The sequence below is a fragment of the Hemibagrus wyckioides genome, linkage group LG22 (genome assembly GCF_019097595.1).
Source record: "Hemibagrus wyckioides isolate EC202008001 linkage group LG22, SWU_Hwy_1.0, whole genome shotgun sequence".
In the NCBI taxonomy this organism is placed as follows: Eukaryota; Metazoa; Chordata; class Actinopteri; order Siluriformes; family Bagridae; genus Hemibagrus; species Hemibagrus wyckioides.
This window is the reverse complement of record NC_080731.1, coordinates 20287049-20308865: the sequence shown is the minus strand read 5'-3', so window position 1 is coordinate 20308865 and position 21817 is coordinate 20287049. Positions and strand designations below refer to the sequence as shown.

At 39.5% G+C, this 21817-nt stretch overlaps 1 protein-coding gene across 1 annotated transcript; it reads right to left on the bottom strand.

Moving 5' to 3' along the window:
* Nucleotides 1-18658: 18658 nt before the first annotated feature.
* Nucleotides 18659-21355, bottom strand: LOC131343574 (uncharacterized). The gene is made up of 5 exons (XM_058375372.1): nucleotides 21215-21355; nucleotides 20748-21122; nucleotides 20368-20588; nucleotides 20159-20246; nucleotides 18659-20051 (listed from the first exon to the last, which is right to left on the bottom strand). Exons 2-5 carry the CDS (start codon nucleotides 21000-21002, stop codon nucleotides 19782-19784), a joined length of 834 nt encoding a protein of 277 aa, XP_058231355.1. The 5' UTR covers nucleotides 21003-21122; nucleotides 21215-21355; the 3' UTR covers nucleotides 18659-19781.
* Between the last annotated feature and the right edge of the window lie 462 nt (nucleotides 21356-21817).

Sequence of the window (21817 nt, the reverse complement as noted above, 5' to 3'; positions counted from 1 at the left end):
GTCTGTGTTTTTTTAATGATTACCTTCATTACTGATAATAAACCCACGTTGTTCTCAAAGTCATGGTAGATTTATTGCATGCTTTACCAGATGACTTTAACAGTAACATTTTCAGTATTTTATCTTAGCAGTAATGATACATAATCACCTTATATCTGTGTAATATTATATATAAGTACCCTATTTATATTTCCATCCTCCTTATATCTGTGCAATACTGTACATACTTCTTATACTTTGTCTTTTATTAAACTAAATTTGACTGAAATTAACCATGACCAGTGTGAACAGAGGCTGACTGAGTAAACACACTGATCTGAGAAAATCTGACAAACATATTAAACCACCACATAGACACGCCCCTGGATATGAGGACAATGTACTGCAGTTTACTAAAAATAAAGCTAAAGGAACATCATTTACTCATCACCTTTAATCAGAAAGACTCTCCATCATAACCCAGAGCATGATACAGAGGGTGATGAGTTTAATCCTCTTTATTGTGGTTAAAGGAGAAGTTCACTATCAGAACAAAAAAATTACAAATAATTGACTCACCCCTTTCTCATCCGAGATGTTCATGTCTTTCTTTCTTCAGTTGTAAAGAAATGATGTTTTTTTTTGAGGGAAACATTTCAGGATTTTTCTCCATATAGTGGACTTCAGTGGTGACCGTGAGTCTGACCTTCCACAGTGCAGTTTAAATGCAGCTTCAGAGAGCTCTAAACCTCGAACCCAGCCCAGGAAGGAGGCTCTTATCTACACAAACCATCACTCATTTTCTTAGAAAAATAAAAAATTGTATATTTTTTAACCAAAAAGCTCATCTAGCACTAGCTCTGGGATGAGTGTCCATGACGCTACGTACTGCGTAATCACGTGGGAAGGTCACACGTGACGTAGGTGGAGCTACAGGCCCAGTGTTTACAAAGCAAATGTGCAAAGAGCAAGGAAGTGCAGATAAGTCAAACACACTTTACTAACAAAAAGCTAGAAGGAGAATATCTGGGTGTGTTGATGTCCAGGAGCAGAGCGAGTGACCACAGCTTCAATCTCTCAGGAGTTTTAAAGGACATTTTTGAGCAGTCACGTTATTTCCAAGCGGACGGAATCTTTTAAGTTTAAAACAATTTCCATGTCCAGGATACACACACACACACACACACACACGAACAGACACAAACACATTCTCATTCCACACACAACAACTTCGGAGCATTCTTCTTCTTCTTCTTCTTCTTCTTGAGATTTATTGGTGGATGAAAAACAGCAGAATGATGTATTTCCACCACCAGATGGCATGGAGTGTGGATCAAAACAACGTACTCCCTTCCTTATTATTATTATTTTTTAATCCTCTCCCACAGACTAGGGAATCAACACCATCTCAGAAAAAACACTCCACTACAAACATCACTGTCCCTCTACCAGACGAGCTAACATAGATTCTACACTCGCTCTGAAGAAAACAACACTCATCTAACGGAGGGAGCTCCTGCTGCTGAAGCTACAGAGGTTAGTTCACTCTCTGTCTCTGTAGCAGATGTAACCCGACCCCTCAGACAGGATCCCTCATCCCTCGAGCTTTCACTATCTGTGGTTCCTTCATGCTTTAAAACATCCACCATTGTGCCTGTACCAAAGAAAACCAAAGTCACATGCTGAAATAACTGGCTCCTGTTGACACTGCACATCTGTACACTGCACATCTGTACACTGCACATCTGGACACTGCGTATGTACACAACATTCATGCTGCTGCACGCATTACACTGTGACACACTGCAATATCTACTGATTATACTGAGTATCTCAAGCCATTGTTAATTGCAACAATGCAACACACATTTTCATGGACAAATTACTAGTCAAATAAATGAAACAAAAATAACATGACAACATATAAAAAAACATACAGGCCCATATAATCATAATGTTTACTTACACTTTGGTCCATTTTGTCAAATCCCTGAGTGTGATGTGATAGCCTCGGTCTACCTGGTACTATTACCTCATCAAACTCACTTGCACCACCTGCTGGTGAAGCGGACAAGCAGCAGGTGTCCAGATATCTCTTCCTGCGATACCCGGATGTGCAACGTTGAATTTCTTGGTGAATTTGAATCACTGAATCTGTGGAAGTGAAATAATACACACTGAAATGTCCTGTCAATTATTAAAGGTTATATTTTAAAAATCGGAATATTTAATATTGAAAATTTAAACAATGCAATTTTGTGTCTCCGATTGAAAAATTCACAGCTTAATTATGCAGCCATGTTGAACTGCAGAACCTTAATATGCAAGTACTGTTAATACGGTGGATTTTTTTCAGTTTCTTCTATTCAGCACCTTTTTTCGCTTCAAATACGTTTGTCGCTACTTTACTTCCATATTCACAATAAAGGGCAGTTGAGTTTCACCCTGAATCAGTAGCCACCATACAGAATTCCACAGCACATTTGGTGACCGGATGCCCACCCTGAGAAATCTTACACAAGGTTCGAGCAGCATCTTGCTGGGGTGCAGTGGTATCAAACCCCTTGTGGAGCTCACTGGAGAAGGCATCAGACTACTAGCGCAGACTGCTGATTGGCTGACAGGAGAGAGATGACATAGATGACCCTGACTCGGTCCTACTGAAGGAGAAAGGCTGCAAAGCAAACACAAGCACACTGCATAAGGAAAGGTTCCTTTCTGGATACTTTTCATACTGTTATTATTTTCTATATCTAATCTCTTTCAACTTTAATCATTAAGGCAAGTTTAAAATATTTTAACCAACTTATAAATCTGATTCCTTTACTTTAATCTTTAAAGCAAATCTAATTCATTTTTAATCATTAAAATAAGAAAAAAATAAAAATACAAAAAATGTAATATATAAAAAACAAAGACAAAAAAATCAAAGAGAAGTTAACAGTTAAAATTAGATTCAGAAGTTATTGTTTAATCCTTAAACTTACTCAGTTAAGTTAAATCAAATCAAATATTACTTTATTATAGTATCTGAAGTTGATTCAACTTTGTTACCCATTTTCACTTTACATAAATATTAATTTTACTTATCTAATTATTTTATCTAATCTGTGCCTATAATCCTGTCAGTGTTAATCATTTCATATAATCATTAATTGACAGCTAAACTTTATAACGAACAGTAGATGAAATTAGCACATAAAAAAGTAGACATAGATTCAGGTACATTTTTGAGTATTTTATTAAGAAACATAGTCATGTAAGGAACCCAGTAGGTTCATTACAAAAAAAATAATAAAACCACAAAAATAGAGATGAGCAATTATCTGTCTTAATCATCATCATTAGCTGGAGAAGAAGGGGGGTTATTTGGGGTTGGAGAGTTTTGGGAAGCCAGAGGAGCATGAAGTTGGAGGATTTGGAGCTTGATCTGAGGGCCTTGGGGGGTCAGTGGCTTCAGTGGCTTCAGGGAAACCATTAAGAGTCGGTTCAGGTTGAATAGAGACCCCAATAGGACAGGCAGGTTATCCAAAAGCTCCAGTTCAGTGGCCAGGAGTCTCATTATGTGACAGATTTGCCGATATTGGTCCAGGGAAAGGTGAGATTTGTTTATTTTTAATTTTTTACAGCCTTCTCTTATTGCTCGCTCATTTTCTCATCTCTCCTGCTGCTTGTATCTTGTCTACTTCATGCTCTTGGTGACTTTTCTATACTGTTTCTTTGAGGGTGGAATCATCAGAGAGTATCTCCGAGACTGGACATGAGTAAAACGGTCAGTTACCATACGAGTATTTATAGAGCTGAGAATTCCTTTATCAATAGACAGAACAGCTGAATGATGGAGTCTGTTCTGGTCCATTGTTCCCCTAAGTCATGTCTGTATTTTAACTTAAATACTGCATTAGTTGAATAATAGAAAGTCATGATGTTCAGACTGTAATGTCTTAGTGCTTTAACACTTTATATTTTATTTAGATCTATCTTTAGGCTTATTTAATTTAAGGCTTTTGTATGTCTTGGGAATGGAATAATATTCTAAAGGGTCCTATATGTCAGGGGTTTTCAGAATCAGGGACAGTGGGCCTCCTTTTTGACACAACATACATTTGTTAGCCGACTTTTATCAACTGTGTAAAATTAAATATTAGAAGTTAGACTTTTATCTGAATAATAAGATTGTTGTGTTTTCTGACATTTTTATTGCTGTCCCGCTCAAGGGCTGTAAGGTGTTTTAGTCACATGGTGTGAAAATGGAGCTGTACAGACCGATAGAAGTAGGACATTAAAGTATCGCGAGAGCGGTTCTAGAGCATATTCCAGCACACACTCTCGCGGTATTTTGGCGAGAGCATGTGTGTGTGTGTGTGTGTGTGTGTGTGTGTGTGTGTGTGTGTGTGTGCGGAGAGAGATGTCAGTCAAAATCGTGTACAGTAAACGGCAACAGTGCTCAACTAAAACGATCAACATTTACTTAATTCCTCTACACTCCTGTGGAAAATCCGGGATAAAACATTCGGGGCTAGATTAAAAACATCCGGGGCTCGAGCCCTGAATGAATAGGCCTAGCGACGCCCCTGGGCCAGGTCAAATCCAAATGGGAAAGAACCATCCTAGTGGCTGGTAATAACAAAAACATGGGAAAAAATAGGTGAACGCACCAATGGTAGGCCAGAATAAATGTAATAGAAGGGTGAAAATATGAATAGGGACCTAAAGGGTTAAAGACTTGAAGCAGGGGAGTAGATTAAAATCAAATCGAACTAAACTAAAATAAACTGATAGAAACTGCAGATAGAACCAGTAAGGGTTGGATAACTGGGCCAGTATGTATATATATTTTAGTTAAGTCATTTGTAAAACATATTGGTTGAACTTAATTTTTCATGTCAAGTCTTGGTTTCAAAACCAAGACTAATTGACATAAAATAGTCATTTTTCCTCAACATAATCATTTCAGTTTACTGGACTTCATTGCTTTTACCAGAAGTTGTGGATATCTATCTGGGACCAGATTTTTTATGAAATCAACACAACTGCAAAATTGAAACTCAGCATTTATTTTTTAAACAGATGCATTGCATTCAACACCACAGACACCACTGGTGCTCGGGCCCTAATGAAGAATTCACAGTAAACTTTGTTAAAAAACTTTACTTTAATCTGTTCAAAAACAGTCTTCAATTCCCGATCGTGGAAACATGACAAGGAAAGAAGAAGCAGTACAAGGTAACAAGAAGAAATTCAAAAATACCAATGTTCCACTTAAAACAACGAGATCCAAAACAACAATGCTCTTAGACTTTAAACCAGTACAACGATTAAATAGTAGCAAGAAGGAAAAAAGATTTATCACAGCAACTTATCTTAAGTCTTATCACAGCAACTTGGTCTTTAAAGAGTGAACTTTTGCGGTGCACGAGTCTGATCCAACTCCAATAAACAGGCGCTGTATCACTTCAAAAGTAAATTTTAGTTCCTTTGGGTAGTCAAGGTTTAATGCATACACCAGGCCCATCAGGTTCAGAAAGGCATTAGGTATATCACTCATGTGACCCATTAGCACTTCTACCTCAATCACCAAGGCAACATCATTGTAGAACGCTGGGAGAGGTTCCATCACATTTTCCACAACCACAAGGATTCCAGTCACCACACCCTTGATCACATTCTCTTCACAGTCACTGGGCTTTATAGAATGTAAACAAAACAAGGTACTATTACTCAAAAGCAAGTACACAAATACAGTCCCCAGTCCCCTGCAAATGAAGAGATCTAATGTTCAATTTTCCCTTGTTTTGCCTTAAAGGTTTCAGCTTACCTCGCATATCTTCATGAGTTTTGAAGGATTCTCTCGCATGTACCGCAGCAGGTCCAGCAGTGCTGCTGTCCTCATCCTTTAGTTTGTTGTCTGTAAAATATAGAATGGTTAAAGTACCAGCTATGTCTGTTCAATCCTTTGTTTTTCTTTATCCTTTCTCCCCCTCCTTCTGTCTTTTATGCTTTTTTAGAAAAAATAAAAAAAATAAAATTTGCACATTTACACTTGTATACATTCATTGTAAATAAATCAACAGTGATGCGGTGCAACAACATTAGTTTGTTACCTTTTTGTTGAGCACCAATATAAGATTTAATAGTGGATGTAACACACTCATGCCACTTAAATCAGGGGTGTCTAATCCTGCTCCTGGGGGGACAATAATGTATTACAGACTTTAACTACAACCTGGTTCCAGACACCTGCTTGGAAGTTTGTAGTGATCCTGAACACCTTGATTAGCTGGTATAGGTGTGTTTAACTGGGGTTGAAGCTAAACTCTGCAGGACTTTGGCTCCCTAGGAGCAGGATTGGGCACCCCTGCCTTAAATTCATAGGGGTTGTAACAACACTTTAAAGCATTTAAAAGGATAGGTTACCAAAAGCTGATAATTGTTATTTACTCAGCAACAGTCTAAACACATGCAAAAATATTCATATCTTCATTCCATACAATAAAAATGAACAGTGGCTAGGCTGGTAAGCTCTATAAAGGACAAGTCAACGCTATAAAAAATGCAGTAAAAGTAGTGGATTACTCATGTTGACCTTTTTTTAAAGTTTTTTGAAGATAACTTTGTGTCATGAACATCAGTTTTGATCAGTGGCGGACCGTCAGGTCCAGCAAGGCCTTCTCTGCTGGCCTAAACAGCAGTGATCTGAATCACTGACTTGCATTTTAATATATTTAATATATTTTTCCATGAATGTGTATTAAATTATTCCCAATAGTCTATTCTCTACATTTCATAGCTTTTCTCTCGGTTGCGCTGCTTCCAGTAGTGTATATTTATGAGAAGAGTATTTATCCAATCATATTTCAGCTAGTGGCTGACATCATGTGTTGCCCGGCTCTAAGGCCTTCAGAATCAATAGTGCAGGCGCCCGGAGCTTAAAATAAGTGGCAATGAAACTGTTCCATTAACCAATCAGATTTTGAGTTGGCGTCACTGGGGCCATCTTGTAGGCATACGATTACGTCAGCAATTTCCCGTCCTTTGATTGGATAACTGGAGTAGTCAGAGACAGTGACCCGCCCATATACAGTGTTTCTATATTCACTGTGTCTCATTTCGGATGCTGCGTCCTCTGGAGATTGCAGTTTGCTGCATACGGCATCAAGAATGTCTTTTATAGAGAAAAGTAACCGTAATAAAACGGACTATTCCTTGTGAGGTGTGAAATACTGTAGACTAATTTCTTAGGTGTTTTCATATGAAATTTAAAGGGGACTGAGGAGATCACCAGTTTGTGTAGAGTTTATGGAGAATCACAGAATTTTAGGGGGGCTGAGTAGAAATGGCCTAGCCACGCCCATGGTGGCGTCATAATGATGGTATAGAGGGGGATTAGTTCAGGAAGGACACCAGTGAAGGCCTAGGTGTGAAATGCACGGTCCACCACTGGTTTTGATGTCACTACGACATAATACAACAACATCAAACCTCATTAGGTATTGTGTCATGACATTTGATCAAAAGACTTGCAAGAACCAATGATGTTTGATATTTATCTAGTAGCTAATACAATCAAACATTATTGTGAACAAAGACTAAAAATGTTATGTTTTCATCATACAAAGAGATTGTATGATTTCAGAAAACTTGGACTATGACACATCATATAGGTTAAGTTTTAGACACTTACTCTGAAGTCACTGTATGAAAAGATTTCACTATCACTAGTTTTATGATCCATAAAAGGAAAAAGGTCATAGATATTTGGACAAACAGGAAAGTGAGTAAATGATCACAGAATTATCATTTTGGAGAGAGAAAGACTGCTTTATAATAAATTGACTCACATCCTTATCAAGGCTCTCCAGTATTGAAGTCATTTCTGGAATGTCCTCATAACGCTTTGACCTGAATAACGGTATCAGCTTTGAGAGATGACCATCTAGGCCTTCAAAAAAGGACTTGCTCAGGTCCTTTGACACAAGCCTGGTGAATTCTTTGCTGATCTATAAAGACAAAAACACATTTACAAATTTAACAAAGATGCCAGAGTCTCGGTCTTCAACAGTATTAAATTAAAACATCATGCAGGATGTTAAAACATTTTCATTTCACTCGACAGAACAATCTTAAACTTCAAACTAATTTTCCACCCATACCATCCAGATGTGGAGCTTGACTCTTTGAGACAGGGGTGTTTTTCAATTAAGGCAGCCGCTACACTGTCGATCTCTTCATTCCCAGGATAGGCTTTGTATGAGTATATAGTCTCTGCAAGTTTCTCAAGAATTTCAGTCTTCTTGTCTCTGGGAATTGACAGGAGTGTTCCATTCTGGAGTGTGGGGGGGTCTTCTGGTTATGGAGTGGTGCTGAGAAGACGCGAGTTAACGACTCTCACATAAATTTGAATATAAATCCTTCAAGCTCACTTAAAACTTTGTTCTATCCTTTGGTATTTAATGCACACAAGTCTAACAACCGAAATGGCACCGAAAAAGAAGAAGAGAACTCAAGAAAAAGCAAAAAAACGAGGCGAAGAGATGTCGCAGGAATCTGACTACACAGACGAACTAAAAGAGATAGAGGAAGACATGGAGTTGAATCCCAGCAATGCAGAGGTGTTACAAGCCATTAAAGAACTGGACAAACAAGTTACGAGTAAAATTGATGGTGTTATATCAGCGGTTAAAGAGGTAAAGGAAGTGAAGGAGGCTGAGGAACGCATTTCTGGAGCAGAAGATATAATCGTTCAACTCCGTACTCGTGCACAGTCACAAGTTAAAATACTGACAGAAAAGGTTGAGGACATGGAAAACAGATACAGACGGAACAACTTGAGAAGAAGGGAGCGATACATGTGCGTTTTTAGAAGCCTGGATTCCAAAAATATTGGAAATGGACTCGAGTACATCGTTAATTATAGAGCGCGCACACAGAGTGGGCCCACAACGAAATAAGGATGCCAATACACCACCAAGAACACGTTCTTAGTTCCTAAACGTCAAACAAAAACAACAGGTGATTAGAGTGGCCAGGCCCAAGGGGGTGATTTCATACAAGGAACACACTCTTCGCTTTTATCCAGATGTCTCGGCTGAAGTTCACAAGAAACAAAGAGCTTATGATGGAGTGAGACAGAAACTACGAAAGAGAGGAATCAATAAACACAGGATCATATATCCCGCTCGTCTGCTTCTTACTCACCAGGAGAAGTCAAGGGTGTTTGACACACTGGCGGCAGTCGAAAGTTTCATTGAAGAATTAGACATAGAATAAAGGTGGGCTCAATCCAGTTGGACTATTAAAATCCTGACTGTAGGTTTAAAATCACTCAGATCATGCACCATAAACGTTATCCTCTTTTTGTTGTGGAGACTCGATAGTGACTCGAGACCAACGTGCAAAATAATAATTAAGTACAGTCAGTTATTATTGATCTCTGGAAATGTGAAAACGTGTGTTTATAGTTAAATATAATAGGTGAGAGCAATGTTAGAAATAGGGACGTGATGATAAATAGAGACAGAAGTACCTGATAGTTCCTCATGGGTGTGTGGACCAATCAGCGCCATATACAGAGTGTGTGTGGGGGGGTGGTCAAGCACGGTAGTATGCACGCTACTGGGGAAATCGGGGTTGTTGTTAAATGTTCTTTAATTATAAGTGTGTTCTTCATGGCTGTTTATAGTTTTATTTTTTGCTTTTTAGTATTTAAGGTTGTTGAGTTTGTAAAAGGCAAAATTCATCTTAATAGGAAATGTGAAAGATCATGGGGAAGACAGGGCATGTGAAATTTGTAACAAGCACAAGTGTAGTTTTTCTTCAGGAAACCCACATGGTAAAAACTGAGACAATTAGGACTGGTAGGAGATGGCAAGGGCAAGTTTTTGCTGCTTGTCACACTTCTAATGCGAGAGGAGTAATGACTTTAATTCATAAGTCAATACTAATACAGGTTCAGAAAGTAACTAAAGATGCACTAGGTAGATATATTGTCTTATAATGTACCTTTTTCTCAAAAAAGATTAATTTAATTAACATTTATGGTCCAAATGATGACAATCCTACATTCTTTAATGATTTGTTTTTGTTAATTGCTAATTTGCCTGGATACTATCTTATTGCAGGGGATATGAATTGTGTGTTAGATCCCACTAAAGACCGTTCAGCAGGGATTGATAAAACACATACTAAAGCCAGGAAGGTGATAAAGGAATTTATGAAAGATCTTAATTTATTAGATGTTCGGAGGGAACTTAATCCTGCAGCGATATCATATTCCTGTTATTCTGGTGAGCATCAAACATACTCACGTATTGATTATCACCTAATTTCCACACAATTGCTTAGCAATACAACTGATTGTAGGTATCACAGTATAGTCATCTCTGACCATTCAGCAGTTTCTTTATCATACAAAACTACAAAATTAGTGGCGGTTTCAGATAGGATGGCTTCGTGACCCAGAGTTTGTAGAATATCTAGGCAAACAAATTGATTTGTTTTTTGAAATGAATAAGTCTGAAACATCTGCTTGTATTAGATGGGAAGCATTCAAAGCTTTTATTCGAGGACATATACTTGGGTTTTGCAGTTCGAAAGCTAGGAAGTCGAGACAAGAAATGAAACAATTAGAAGATCAAATTAAAAAATTAGAAAATAATATTTTTCAGAGAACTACAGATACAGTAGAAGCAAAAGAGAAATAATTACTACTCAGGTCTCGATATAATGAATTGTCAGCAAGTTGAGCAGCTTCAAATGTTTTAAAGGTGAAACAAAATTTTTATGAATATGGGGATAAAACAGGACGGTTACTGACTTGGCAAATTCGACAGCAACAAACGGAACGTACCATCACAATAACTGAGGGTTTAACTGGAAATATAGTTGACCCAGTAGAGATCAGTGAAGCATTTAGAATTTATTATGAAAAACTCTACAGCTCAGAGTGCTCACTAAATGTAGAGATGCAATTTTTAGACAGTCTAAATATACCACAGATTTCAACTGAAGAAAAAAACAAATTAGATCAAGACCTAACATTACAAGAAATTGGAGAAACCATTGGCTCTATGAAATCAGGAAAAGTCGCGGGCCCTGATGGGCTTCCTATAGAAATCTATAAAGTATTTTTTAAAAAGTTGCTAACTCCTTTTATGGAAATGATAGTAGAGGTGTATTACCAGGATCTTTTGCCTGCTTCAGTGAGAGGAGCTTTAATTACATTACTACCAAAACCAGGAAAAACAAACAGAAAGTGTGAAAATATGCAGCCAATTAGCTTGTTAAATTCAGACACCAAAATATTAAGTAAAGTTATGGCCAAGAGGTTTGAAGGTACACTATCAAATTTAATAGGAGAGGATCAAAATGGTTTTATACAACGTAGGCAAGGATTTCACAATGTTTGAAGAGTTTTAATTATTCTTTATGAACAGAGAGGTGAGCGAGATACTGCCCTGCTATCATTGGATGCCGAAAAGGCCTTTGATCGGGGTGAATGGTCTTATTTTTTTGATTTATTGGTCAGATTTGGTTTTGGTGAAAGGTGGGTTGGATTACTTTATAATAGTTCTACAGTAGAGATGTTGACAAATAATATTATTTCAAAACCATTTAGCGTATCAAGAAGGTGTAGACAAGGTTCTCCCCTCTCTCCTCTTCTTTTTGCCATCTCCATCGAGCCTTCTGCAATAGCAGTAAAAAAACATGTGGAATTAACAGGCATTAAGATTGGACAGATAGAACATAGAATTGCGTTATTCGCTGATGATGTAATTCTTTTCCTAAATCTTAATCTAAATCTAAATTCCTGTATCTTGATACATCAATACCTGCTTTATTAGATCTTATTAGTACATTTCGAAACCTTTCTGGATACAAAATGAATCATTCTAAAAGTTCCATTCTTTATCTAAATGAGATCGACAGACAGCAACCTACACTGTAAAAAAAAATCCTAATTTTACAGAAAATAACTCTAATTTTTTTACAAAAGTTTCCCGTTATTTAAAATTATATTTAAAAACCAGTAAAATGACCAATATTATCTTTAAATTAACAAATTGACTGCAATTTGAAATACAGACAGCAAAAGATAGTTCTCTTAAGTTCTTCAGAAGAGAAGGTGCATTCATTGATGTTGAAATTTTCCGTCTGAAGAAACTGATCACGAGTGAATAAGGAAAACTCTGATGATGACTGATGTGGTGTTTTTTTATGGTAGAGTGGTTTTTACCCTCTGTTTAATTTTATTTATTTTATTTATTTTTATGAAAGGAGTTAATATTGCGAGTTTAAATATTAATGGGGCAAGAGAGCAAATCAAGAGAGCTAAACTGTATGAAGTTTTAAAGCAGAAGCACATTGACGTTGCCATGCTGCAAGAAACCCACAGCGATACCAGCAATGCTGCTGATTGGGTGAAGGAGTGGGATGGGTTGGTGATTTTAAGTCATAACACAACGCTCAGTGGTGGAGTCGCCTTGCTCTTTACTCACAGTTTTATTCCTTGTTCTTATTCAGTTGAAGAATTTTTAAATGGGAGGCTTTTAAAAGTGAAAACTTTTTATGAGAATGAGGTTTTAGTTTTTATCTGTGTGTACACTCCCACCAGTGCAGTGGAGAGGATGATGTTTTTAGATACTCTGAATAATGTCATTGCTGACTGCAACACTGCAGAGATTTTAATTCTGGGTGGTGATTTTAACTGTACTACAGATAATTTAGATCAGAACCACACAGAACCTCACATGGCTTCCCGTAAGCGTCTGTGGGAGATGGTGGAGGCCCACAAGTTGAGCGACATATGGAGAACTTTTCATAAGAACAAGAGACAGTACACGTGGGCCCATGCCATAGATAACACACTCTCCCTGGCGAGATTAGATCGTTTTTATGGATTTAAACATCAGCTGACATTTTTTACAAAGTGTTTTATTGTTCCAGTAGGTATCTCTGACCACAGTATGGTCCAGTGTACTATTACTAAAGAGAAGATTAAACCTAGGAGTGCCTACTGGCATTTTAACACTGCTCTTTTAGAAGATGCTAATTTTAGAGAGTCTTTTATTTTTTTATGGAATTGTTTTAAACATGAGAAGGCAGCTTTTAGTTCACTCCAGCTGTGGTGGGATGTGACAAAAGCACAAGTCAAAGAATTCTGTCAACAGTACACTCTCAATGTCACAAGAGACATTGTTAGATCTCTGAAAGCTCTGGAGATAGAAATAGTGGAGCTCCAGCGTTTGGAGGCCACTGGAAATCGAGGGCATGTTGAAGCCCTCAAACGTAAGAAATCCAAAATGAACGACCTGTTAGACATTACAGCACAGGGGGCGCTGGTCCGCTCACGCTTTAAAAGCGCTGCTGAGATGGATGCTCCTTCAAAGTTCTTTTTCAGTTTAGAGCAGAAGAATGGACAGAAAAGATTTATACATGCTGTGTGAACAGAATCAGGGGATCTCGTATCTGAGCCCACTGAAATTCGCCAGCAGACAGTAAGCTTCTACTCGAAGCTGTACAGCAGTGAGTGGTCAGGGGCACAAGTAGTGGAGGACAGCTTCCTCATGGACCTGCCAAAGCTCTCTGAGCAAGTGGCCAGAGAGCTAGACACAGAGCTGACGCTGAAGGAGGTTCATGAGGCTCTCCAGGGGATGGAGAATGGACGGGCGTCAGGTATAGACGGTCTCCCTGTCGAGTTCTACAAGGCATTCTGGGCCGTCATAGGGCAGGACGTGCTGGATGTCCTACGGGACAGCGTACGGAGAGGTGAACTCCCGTTGAGCTGCAGGAGGGCCGTCCTGACCCTGCTACCGAAGAAGGGAGACCTGACCCACCTGAAAAACTGGCGCCCGGTCTCACTACTGTGCACTGACTGCAAGCTGTTCTCAAAAGCATTAGCCTCGAGACTGACTAAGGTTATGGAGCAGCTCATTCACCAGGACCAGACGTACTGTGTGTCTGATAGGTCCATATTCGATAATGTGTATCTAATTCGTGACATTTTGGACGTCTCCAGGCTGTTGGGCTTAAAGACTGGTCTGATTTCTCTAGATCAGGAAAAGGCTTTTGACCGGGTTGAACATGAATATTTGTGGAAGGTGCTGGAAGCCTTCGGGTTCAACCCAGGTTTTATAGCCATGATCAAGGTGTTGTACAGTGACACTGAGAGTGTACTAAAGGTTAACGGTGGTTTATGTGCTCCTTTTAGAGTGTACAGAGGGATCAGGCAGGGCTGTTCCCTCTCTGGAATGTTGTACTCTCTAGCTATTGAACCTCTTTTAAATAAGTTAAGAAGTCTTCTCTCTGGTTTTAATATTCCACATGCTAATGCCTCAATATGTTTATCAGCTTATGCAGATGATCTGGTAGTGATGATAAACACACAAAATGATGTCAATGTTTTAACTGATATTTTAAATGACTTTCAAATTTTATCCTCCACCAAGGTTAACTGGTCTAAAAGTGAAGCCATTTTAGTTGGGGAGTGGGAAGGTGGGCAACCGTCACTACCAGGAGGCTTAGCGTGGAAAAGAGGTGGTTTTAAATACTTGGGTGTCTACCTGGGGAACAATGAGATTTTAAGTAAAAACTGGGAAGGTTCTGTAGAGCACGTGAAGGGCAGACTGAGCAGGTGGAAGCGGCTGGTTCCAAAGATGTCCTACAGGGGGAGAACGCTGGTCATCAACAACCTCGCCGCGTCGTCCCTCTGGCACAGGCTGGCATGCGTGGATCCGCCGCCGAACCTGCTGGCAAACATCCAGGCCCTGCTGGTGGACTTCTTCTGGGACGGTCTACACTGGATTCCACAGAGTGTGCTTCATCTGCCGAAGGAGGAAGGAGGACAGGGGCTGGTCCAGCTGTCCAGCAGAGCCGCAGCCTTCCGCCTCCAGTTCATCCAGAGACTCCTCACTGGACCCGGAGACTTAGTATGGAGAGCAGCAGCCAGTGGACTACTACGCACAGTTCAAGGACTGGGGCTGGACAGAGCGTTGTTTTTAATGGACACAAAAATGCTGGACATTTCTGGACTACCAGCCTTTTACCGTGGATTTTTTAAAATTTGGAACTGTTTTAAGAAACAAAACAAGGGCTGTAGAACGCTACACTGGCTGCTGGAGGAACCTCTGGTGTACGGCGGGAGACTGGACATCTCCAGTGTGACCGTCCCTGCACTGTCCAGAACTTTCATCTCCTCAGGGATTGTGACTCTCCGGGAGCTTGTGAACATCGCGGGGTCGGACTTGTCGAGGGCAGAGGACCTGGCAGCGCGTATGGGACTGCGGTCCCTGCGTGTTGTCAATCAGCTCCTACACCGCTGGAAATCTGCACTAACATCAGAGGAGCGTGTTCAGCTAATGGACTATTCACACACAGAGACTGGTCCTACAGAGGACGAACCCTTTCCCCAGCTGAACATCGCTCCTGACCTCGACGGGTGTGCAGGCCCCCTCCTGGAGTGCCGGGGTGAAGGGGAGATGGACTTTGGGTCAGTGTCGGGGAAGCTGCTCTACAGAGCGTGTGTAAAGGTTTTAAATAAGAAGAAGCTGAGTGGGAGGGTGGACACCCCATGGAGAAGTGTACATGGTTTTAATGATGATTTTAAACCAGAGTGGACGCACTGTATAAACCACCGTTAACTAAAAAAAACTGCCGACCTCCAGTGGAGGATTTTACACTGTATTATCTCTGTGAACTCTTTTATTTCTGTTTTAAACCCTGATATTGCACATGATTGTCCTTTTTGTTCACAGAGAGAAACAGTTTTTCATGCTTTTATTCACTGCTCCAGGTTACAGTCACTGTTTGTGTTTTTACGGAGCATTTTAAGGTCTTTTAATGTTGTTTTTACTTTTCAGTGTTTTATTTTTGGTTTTAAGTTTGTCAGAAAACACCGGTTCAGGTGCCAACTGATTAATTTTATATTTGGTCAGGGAAAAATGGCAATATACCTGAGCCGGAAAAACCAAATTGCACAAAGCACTGACTGTGACGCCATAAAAATTCTGAAAAGGCTGATCAAATCGAGAATTTCAATTGATTTTAATTTTTATAAAAGTATGAATGACTTGGATGTTTAAATGTGTGTTGTGTTGTGATAATGTGTTGTGTTCTGTTGCAGAAAGGAAACTTAACTTTTCAGCAGAACTAATCACTCATTTAAAATAATTTATTGACATTTATTTTAATACGTATTTATTTATTTATTTATTTATTTATTTATTTATTTACTTATTTATTTATTAAGTCACTGTGACTTTTATATGTGACTTGTGTAAATAAAGATGCGTAAAAAGTAAAAAAAGTCTCTCTCTCTCTCTCTCTCTCTCTCTCTCTGTCTCTCTCACGCTTGCTCTCTCTTTCTCTCTCTCACACTTGCTCTCTCTCTCACGCTCTCATGCTTGCACTCTCTCTCTCTCTCTCTCTCTCTCTCTCTGTCTCTCTCTCTCTCTCTGTCTCTCTCACGCTTGCTCTCTCTGTCTCTCTCTCACGCTCTCATGCTTGCACTCTCTCTCTCTCTCTCTCTCTCTCTCTCTGTCTCTCTCACGCTTGCTCTCTCTGTCTCTCTCTCACCCTCTCAACTTCTTTGTGTTTTTTTTGTCTGTCTTGCTGTACACATTGTTCATTTTGTTGTGTTTGTTGTACTTGGGTGTTTGTCTGTCAGTGGTGCAATGCCATTGGGGATTGGGGGATCCACCAAAAAAATATGTCCCTTCTGCGAGGGGGTCTTATTTTACGAACAAAAAATTTGTATTTATTGTACGAATCCGCAGCCTCAGAAGCAGCGCCTTAAAAAAAACTTAAGAGGTTTGACGACAAGATGGATCGTCGCAAAAAAAACCACAACATGGCACGAACCTTTTTGACATTGTCATCAAAACTGAGATACACTTGGTTGTAAATGGATCACAAAACAAGTACAATTCAATTTAAGAATACTGCAGCACAGAATAATTGTGAAATCAAATTTGGATGATAAACTTTAACATACAACATACAAGAGTGGTTGCCCACTCTTCCATTGCCAAAGCTTCCCCAGAACATCACGTTTCCTCCTCCATGCTTCACCAACAACAGGGGCGTCAAACTGTATCCACAAAGGGCCGGTGTGGGTGTAGGTTTTCATTCCAGCCGAGCAGAAGCCACACCGGCGTCTACTGAAAGCCAAGATCAGTTGATTAAACAGGTGGAATCAGGTGTGGCTTCTGCTCAGTTAGAGTGAAAACATGCACCCACACGGCCCTTTGTGGATAAGGTTTGACACCTTTGACCTATAGTCTTAGGCAGGCATCTATATTTTTTTCATTAGTTCTGCATCTGACATATGTTCTTCACTTGGATCCACACACCTCAGACTTAGACTCATCAGTTCACATGAATTGTTTCCAGTCATCTTAAGTGAAGTGAAGTGAAGTTATTGTCAAGTATGGTGATCCATACTCGAAATGTGACTACTGCATTTAACCCATCCCAGTGAGTTCGTGAACACACACACCCAGTGAGAACACACGCACTGAGGGCAGTGAGCAGTGGGCAGCTATCACTGCAGCGCCCGGGGAGCAATCAGGGGTTAGGTGCCTTGCTCAAGGGCACTTCAGTCACAACCTGCCGACCGTGAGAATCGGGACAGAAGGCCGACTCTCTAACCACTGGCCCACATCTGCCCCTGTGCATCCTGGCCTACTGCAACCTTTTTTCCCTATTGTCCAACATTAGTAGGGTTTTTTGTTGGTAACTATCCATGAGGCCAGCGTGTAAGTGCACACTGGTTTCAGTCTTGTTTTATTAAACAATGCAGCCAATTCAGAATCAGTGAGTCGTGGGTTTCTTAAGGATGACACTACTCTTCTTGGGTAGATGCACACTTTTTCTGCATCTTCTGTCCTGATTGAATATAGTTACAGCTTGTCTCTCGAGATTGTAGTGTACACATTTAAAGAAATCTTTAGTAGATCACTTTGAATTGCATTAACCTACGTAATGTTGTCATTACAGCTTGAGAAACTCCATGCCCTTGGCTACAAGCCAGTGTTGACACCAAATCGACACCAAAATGTGAAATCTTGACCCCTAGATGCACACTGTCCACATATGCACGAGATCACCTACAGAAGATAGGCTCATTTTATGAGTACCTTTGTGAAGGTGAGATGCACTACTCTTTCTTTAGTTTCTACACCATTATTGTTTTGTGATTAAGTCAGTCATCAATGTTCATACCTTGTTTTCCTAATATCTAAACTCAGTCATCATCTCCTCACCTCCATGACAGGATAGTTACAGAGATACAGAGTTAGTTCACCCAATAGTACCTAAACTCTTTTCAAAATGATTGAAGATCATTAGCCAACTTCTTTTACTCAAATCTTCAAATCTCAAACATTGGTTTTGGATGTGTGAAAACTTTGTGTAAAGTCTTCATGACTTAGAGCCACCATACAAGCAAAAGAGGTCCTCAAAAATCACATCTGATAAGCTGATTGGTCTCCCAAAAACAGTACTTCATGGCTTTATTTTACTCATAATCTTGCTTCTATCATTATTTCACTAAAGTGGCCATAAGAAAAGAACTGGACTTTACTGTATATTAATGTTTATTTTGGGATTAACAGGTATAGTTTAACCCATGGCCTCATAAACTTATTGTTTGATTACACTGAAATTCCATAGGGTGGACCCAGGTTTCAACAGGCAGTGATGATGACCAGATAGTCACATTGCAGCTGACACCCCTGGAGGACACAGACAAACTGGAAGGAGAGAAAAACACTGAGGGGCAGGTACTGCAGATGGCCACAACCTCAGAGCAAGTGGGACAGGCAAATCCTGTGCAGGAGCAAGTAGAGCAGGTGGAGCAGGCAGGCGCCTTGGAGGAGATGGAGTAGGCTGCATGTCCTCCAGGTCAGACCTTGGAGAAGATGGAGTCGGCAAGCACCCTGGAAGTGCAAGGTAATTGTGTGATTAAAAGTTTTTGAACCCATAGTGTTTGATTAGTTACCAATAACAGGTGAAGAGGTTTTCTTGAACCAAAGCAGGTCTACTGTTTCAGTTGTTTGATGAACTGTTCAAGGTTTTTTAAAACTAGTCTAACCTAAAGGTGTTTCACAACAACACATCAATCTCCATAACAGTAAACATGTAGTACATGTGTTTACACTTTTTAGTACATGTACAATACATATTTCAACATACATATTGCCATATCTATAGGATAATGTAATCTGGCAGTATTTTAAATAATGACTTGAAGCTGAAAATGGTATGAGTCTTTTTTCTTTTTTCAGATTTTCAGAAACTCAACAGATCAATTAGCACCACCACCAGAACTGAATCAATAGCAGCTTTTAATGGGGGACGACAACAAGATTTTATGTCCATATTTTACTCAAAAAGATGGCAGAAATTGTGTTACATGCTAACTTTTAAAGATCCTCAGCATCTTGGTGTGTTTCCTCTTTGGCTATTCAGTGATCTGATTGGCTTATTGATCTCATTGGTTATTACAAGTTTCCTTGTGATAGATGCTGACTGGCATGTGTCTTATCCAGTCACCTGCAAACATCTTTTTAAAGTGTCTATCCTTTCCAAACAGTTCCCTGATGTGACTTCCTAGGTGGATCTGGTTAACAAACCATGTGGCATGTTAGATCATGTGTGTACTTGTCAATTACTGTTTACTTCTGCAGAAGTGTTGGGCACATAGTGTAACATTTATGTCATTTGTATTTAAATGTCCTACACTACACATATAAAGAAAACATAAATTAAACATGTGACATAAACATTTATTAACACAGTCCTGACTAATGTTTATCCTTATCTTTCAGAGGCACCGAGGGATATGCCTGAGAAGAAAACGGCACAAAAGAGTAAGTACTCCCCCAGTCTTTATTTAACCTGATGACCAGAATGCCAAGTTGTAGAGAAAGCTTCAGTTTAGTTTTTTCACTTGCCAGTTGTTGCTCAGCAGTTATGTGGAAACTTAACATATCTTGTGGAAAGTGTAATATGCAGACAGAGACTTTTCTTCTGGTTCCACCCCACTGCATGCAGGGTAAGCATATCCACTCGTGCTGTTGTTAACAGCAAAATAGGTTATATGATGGGCAATTTCTTTTTAAGTAGGACAGAATACAGCAAACACAATCCCCTGCTTTTGACATATATTTAGTTGTCAGACCACATCGAGAGAGGCAGCTGTTGACTTGCTCCACCTCCTGACCAGCTGTTGTCCCTGCACCTTCCTGGTTCTTACCACTCCATTTAATCTGTCAGACAAGAGTGGGTGAAAAGCTAATGTAAAACCTTTATTTATATATTTAAACATTAATTTTTATGCCATAATATTTCTGTGCTTGTAAACATATCATACAAAAATATCAAACATACCTCACACTTGGTAGCATGGGCTCCAGCATGCCACACTGAGGAAGGTGGTGAGCTCCTGTAGAGCAGGCAGGACACTGGCAACTTTCTTTAAGAGCTTTCAGGAGGAATCCATGACGACACACAGCAACCTCCATCCCCTCCTCATCTAATTTAGAAGCCCTTCTTGAAGTCTCCCTCGCTGCTGTCCACTGGGAGTCCCCACATGTGCCTCTTCCATGTGTCTGTGACACACATAACACAAGAAATAAAGTAATAAAAACATTGGTTTTCTATAATGTATGCCATTAATTCTATATATTGGATTTTGAAGTTTCTGGACCGGAGGTAGTTGGAATGTGTTTTTTAGAAACACAGCTACTAAAATTCTTAGCAAAACTTGCACTTTTCACAGCGTTCTGTATGGTGTCAACAAATACAGACACTGCTCTGTCTTCAGCCACAAAGACTCCCTCGAAAAAGGCAGGGTCATCAGAGCTAAGCAAGAAAGAAGAATGAGAAATCCATCCATGTTTACCATCCAAATACTGTATGTGGGTAAAGAAATAAATCAATACAAACAATGAAGCAGAGAGCAACCTTCCTTTTCGATGAAAGCGGTATAGCTTTCTGTTTCCATCTGCTGAAACAGCCAACATTTCCAGTGTGCATGCCGGGCAGGTGAAAGGAGCACCACAGCAGAGTTGGTCTTCCTCAAACGAAGAGTATGAAAACTCTAAAAAGCTGCGCTGCAAAGCATCACTGTTGATATGTCCAGACTGGATAATAGTTTTGAAAAACAAGTTTTTTGATGCTGTTATAATTTGTTATAAAGAATTTGTATAACGTAGCAAAGAACAAATGCACTCACTCTTCCTCCACACTTTGCTCCAACAGCTTTACAAAAGCCTGCCTGGAGAATCCGGGGGAGATTACTTAGAGATCTATTGTGTACAGAGTGGAAGTGCCGGCAGAGGCTGGCCAATATCCACTCCTCGGGAGGTCTTTCAGATCAGGGGTCCACTTTTGCTGGCATGATAGACACATGTATAGTGGCTGATGCAAGTCATAACGTCCTAGGTATTAAAAAAATAAAAATAAAAATAATCAATATACTTTTAGCACAAACATTCCTAAAACAATTAATGTCAGAAGAATGCAAAAGATATTACTTCTTGTGGAGGTAAACAATGTAAAAAATATGTCCATCTTTGTTTCAGTAAATAACTACCATGTTGTGGACATTGCTTACTGCAGTTGTAAGAACAATGACAGCACTTACATGTCAACAAGATCAACTCTAATTATAATTCTAAAAGTACAATGTTTTTACCATTCATGGTAATTAAAATCACTGGTTTGCCTGGTGACATAATGAAGTTAGTGCCTCCACAGGAGCAGTTCGACACTTTCACGGCTGGCAAAAGGCAAGCTGTCAAGCACAAAGACAACGAATCACCTAAATCTATTGTAA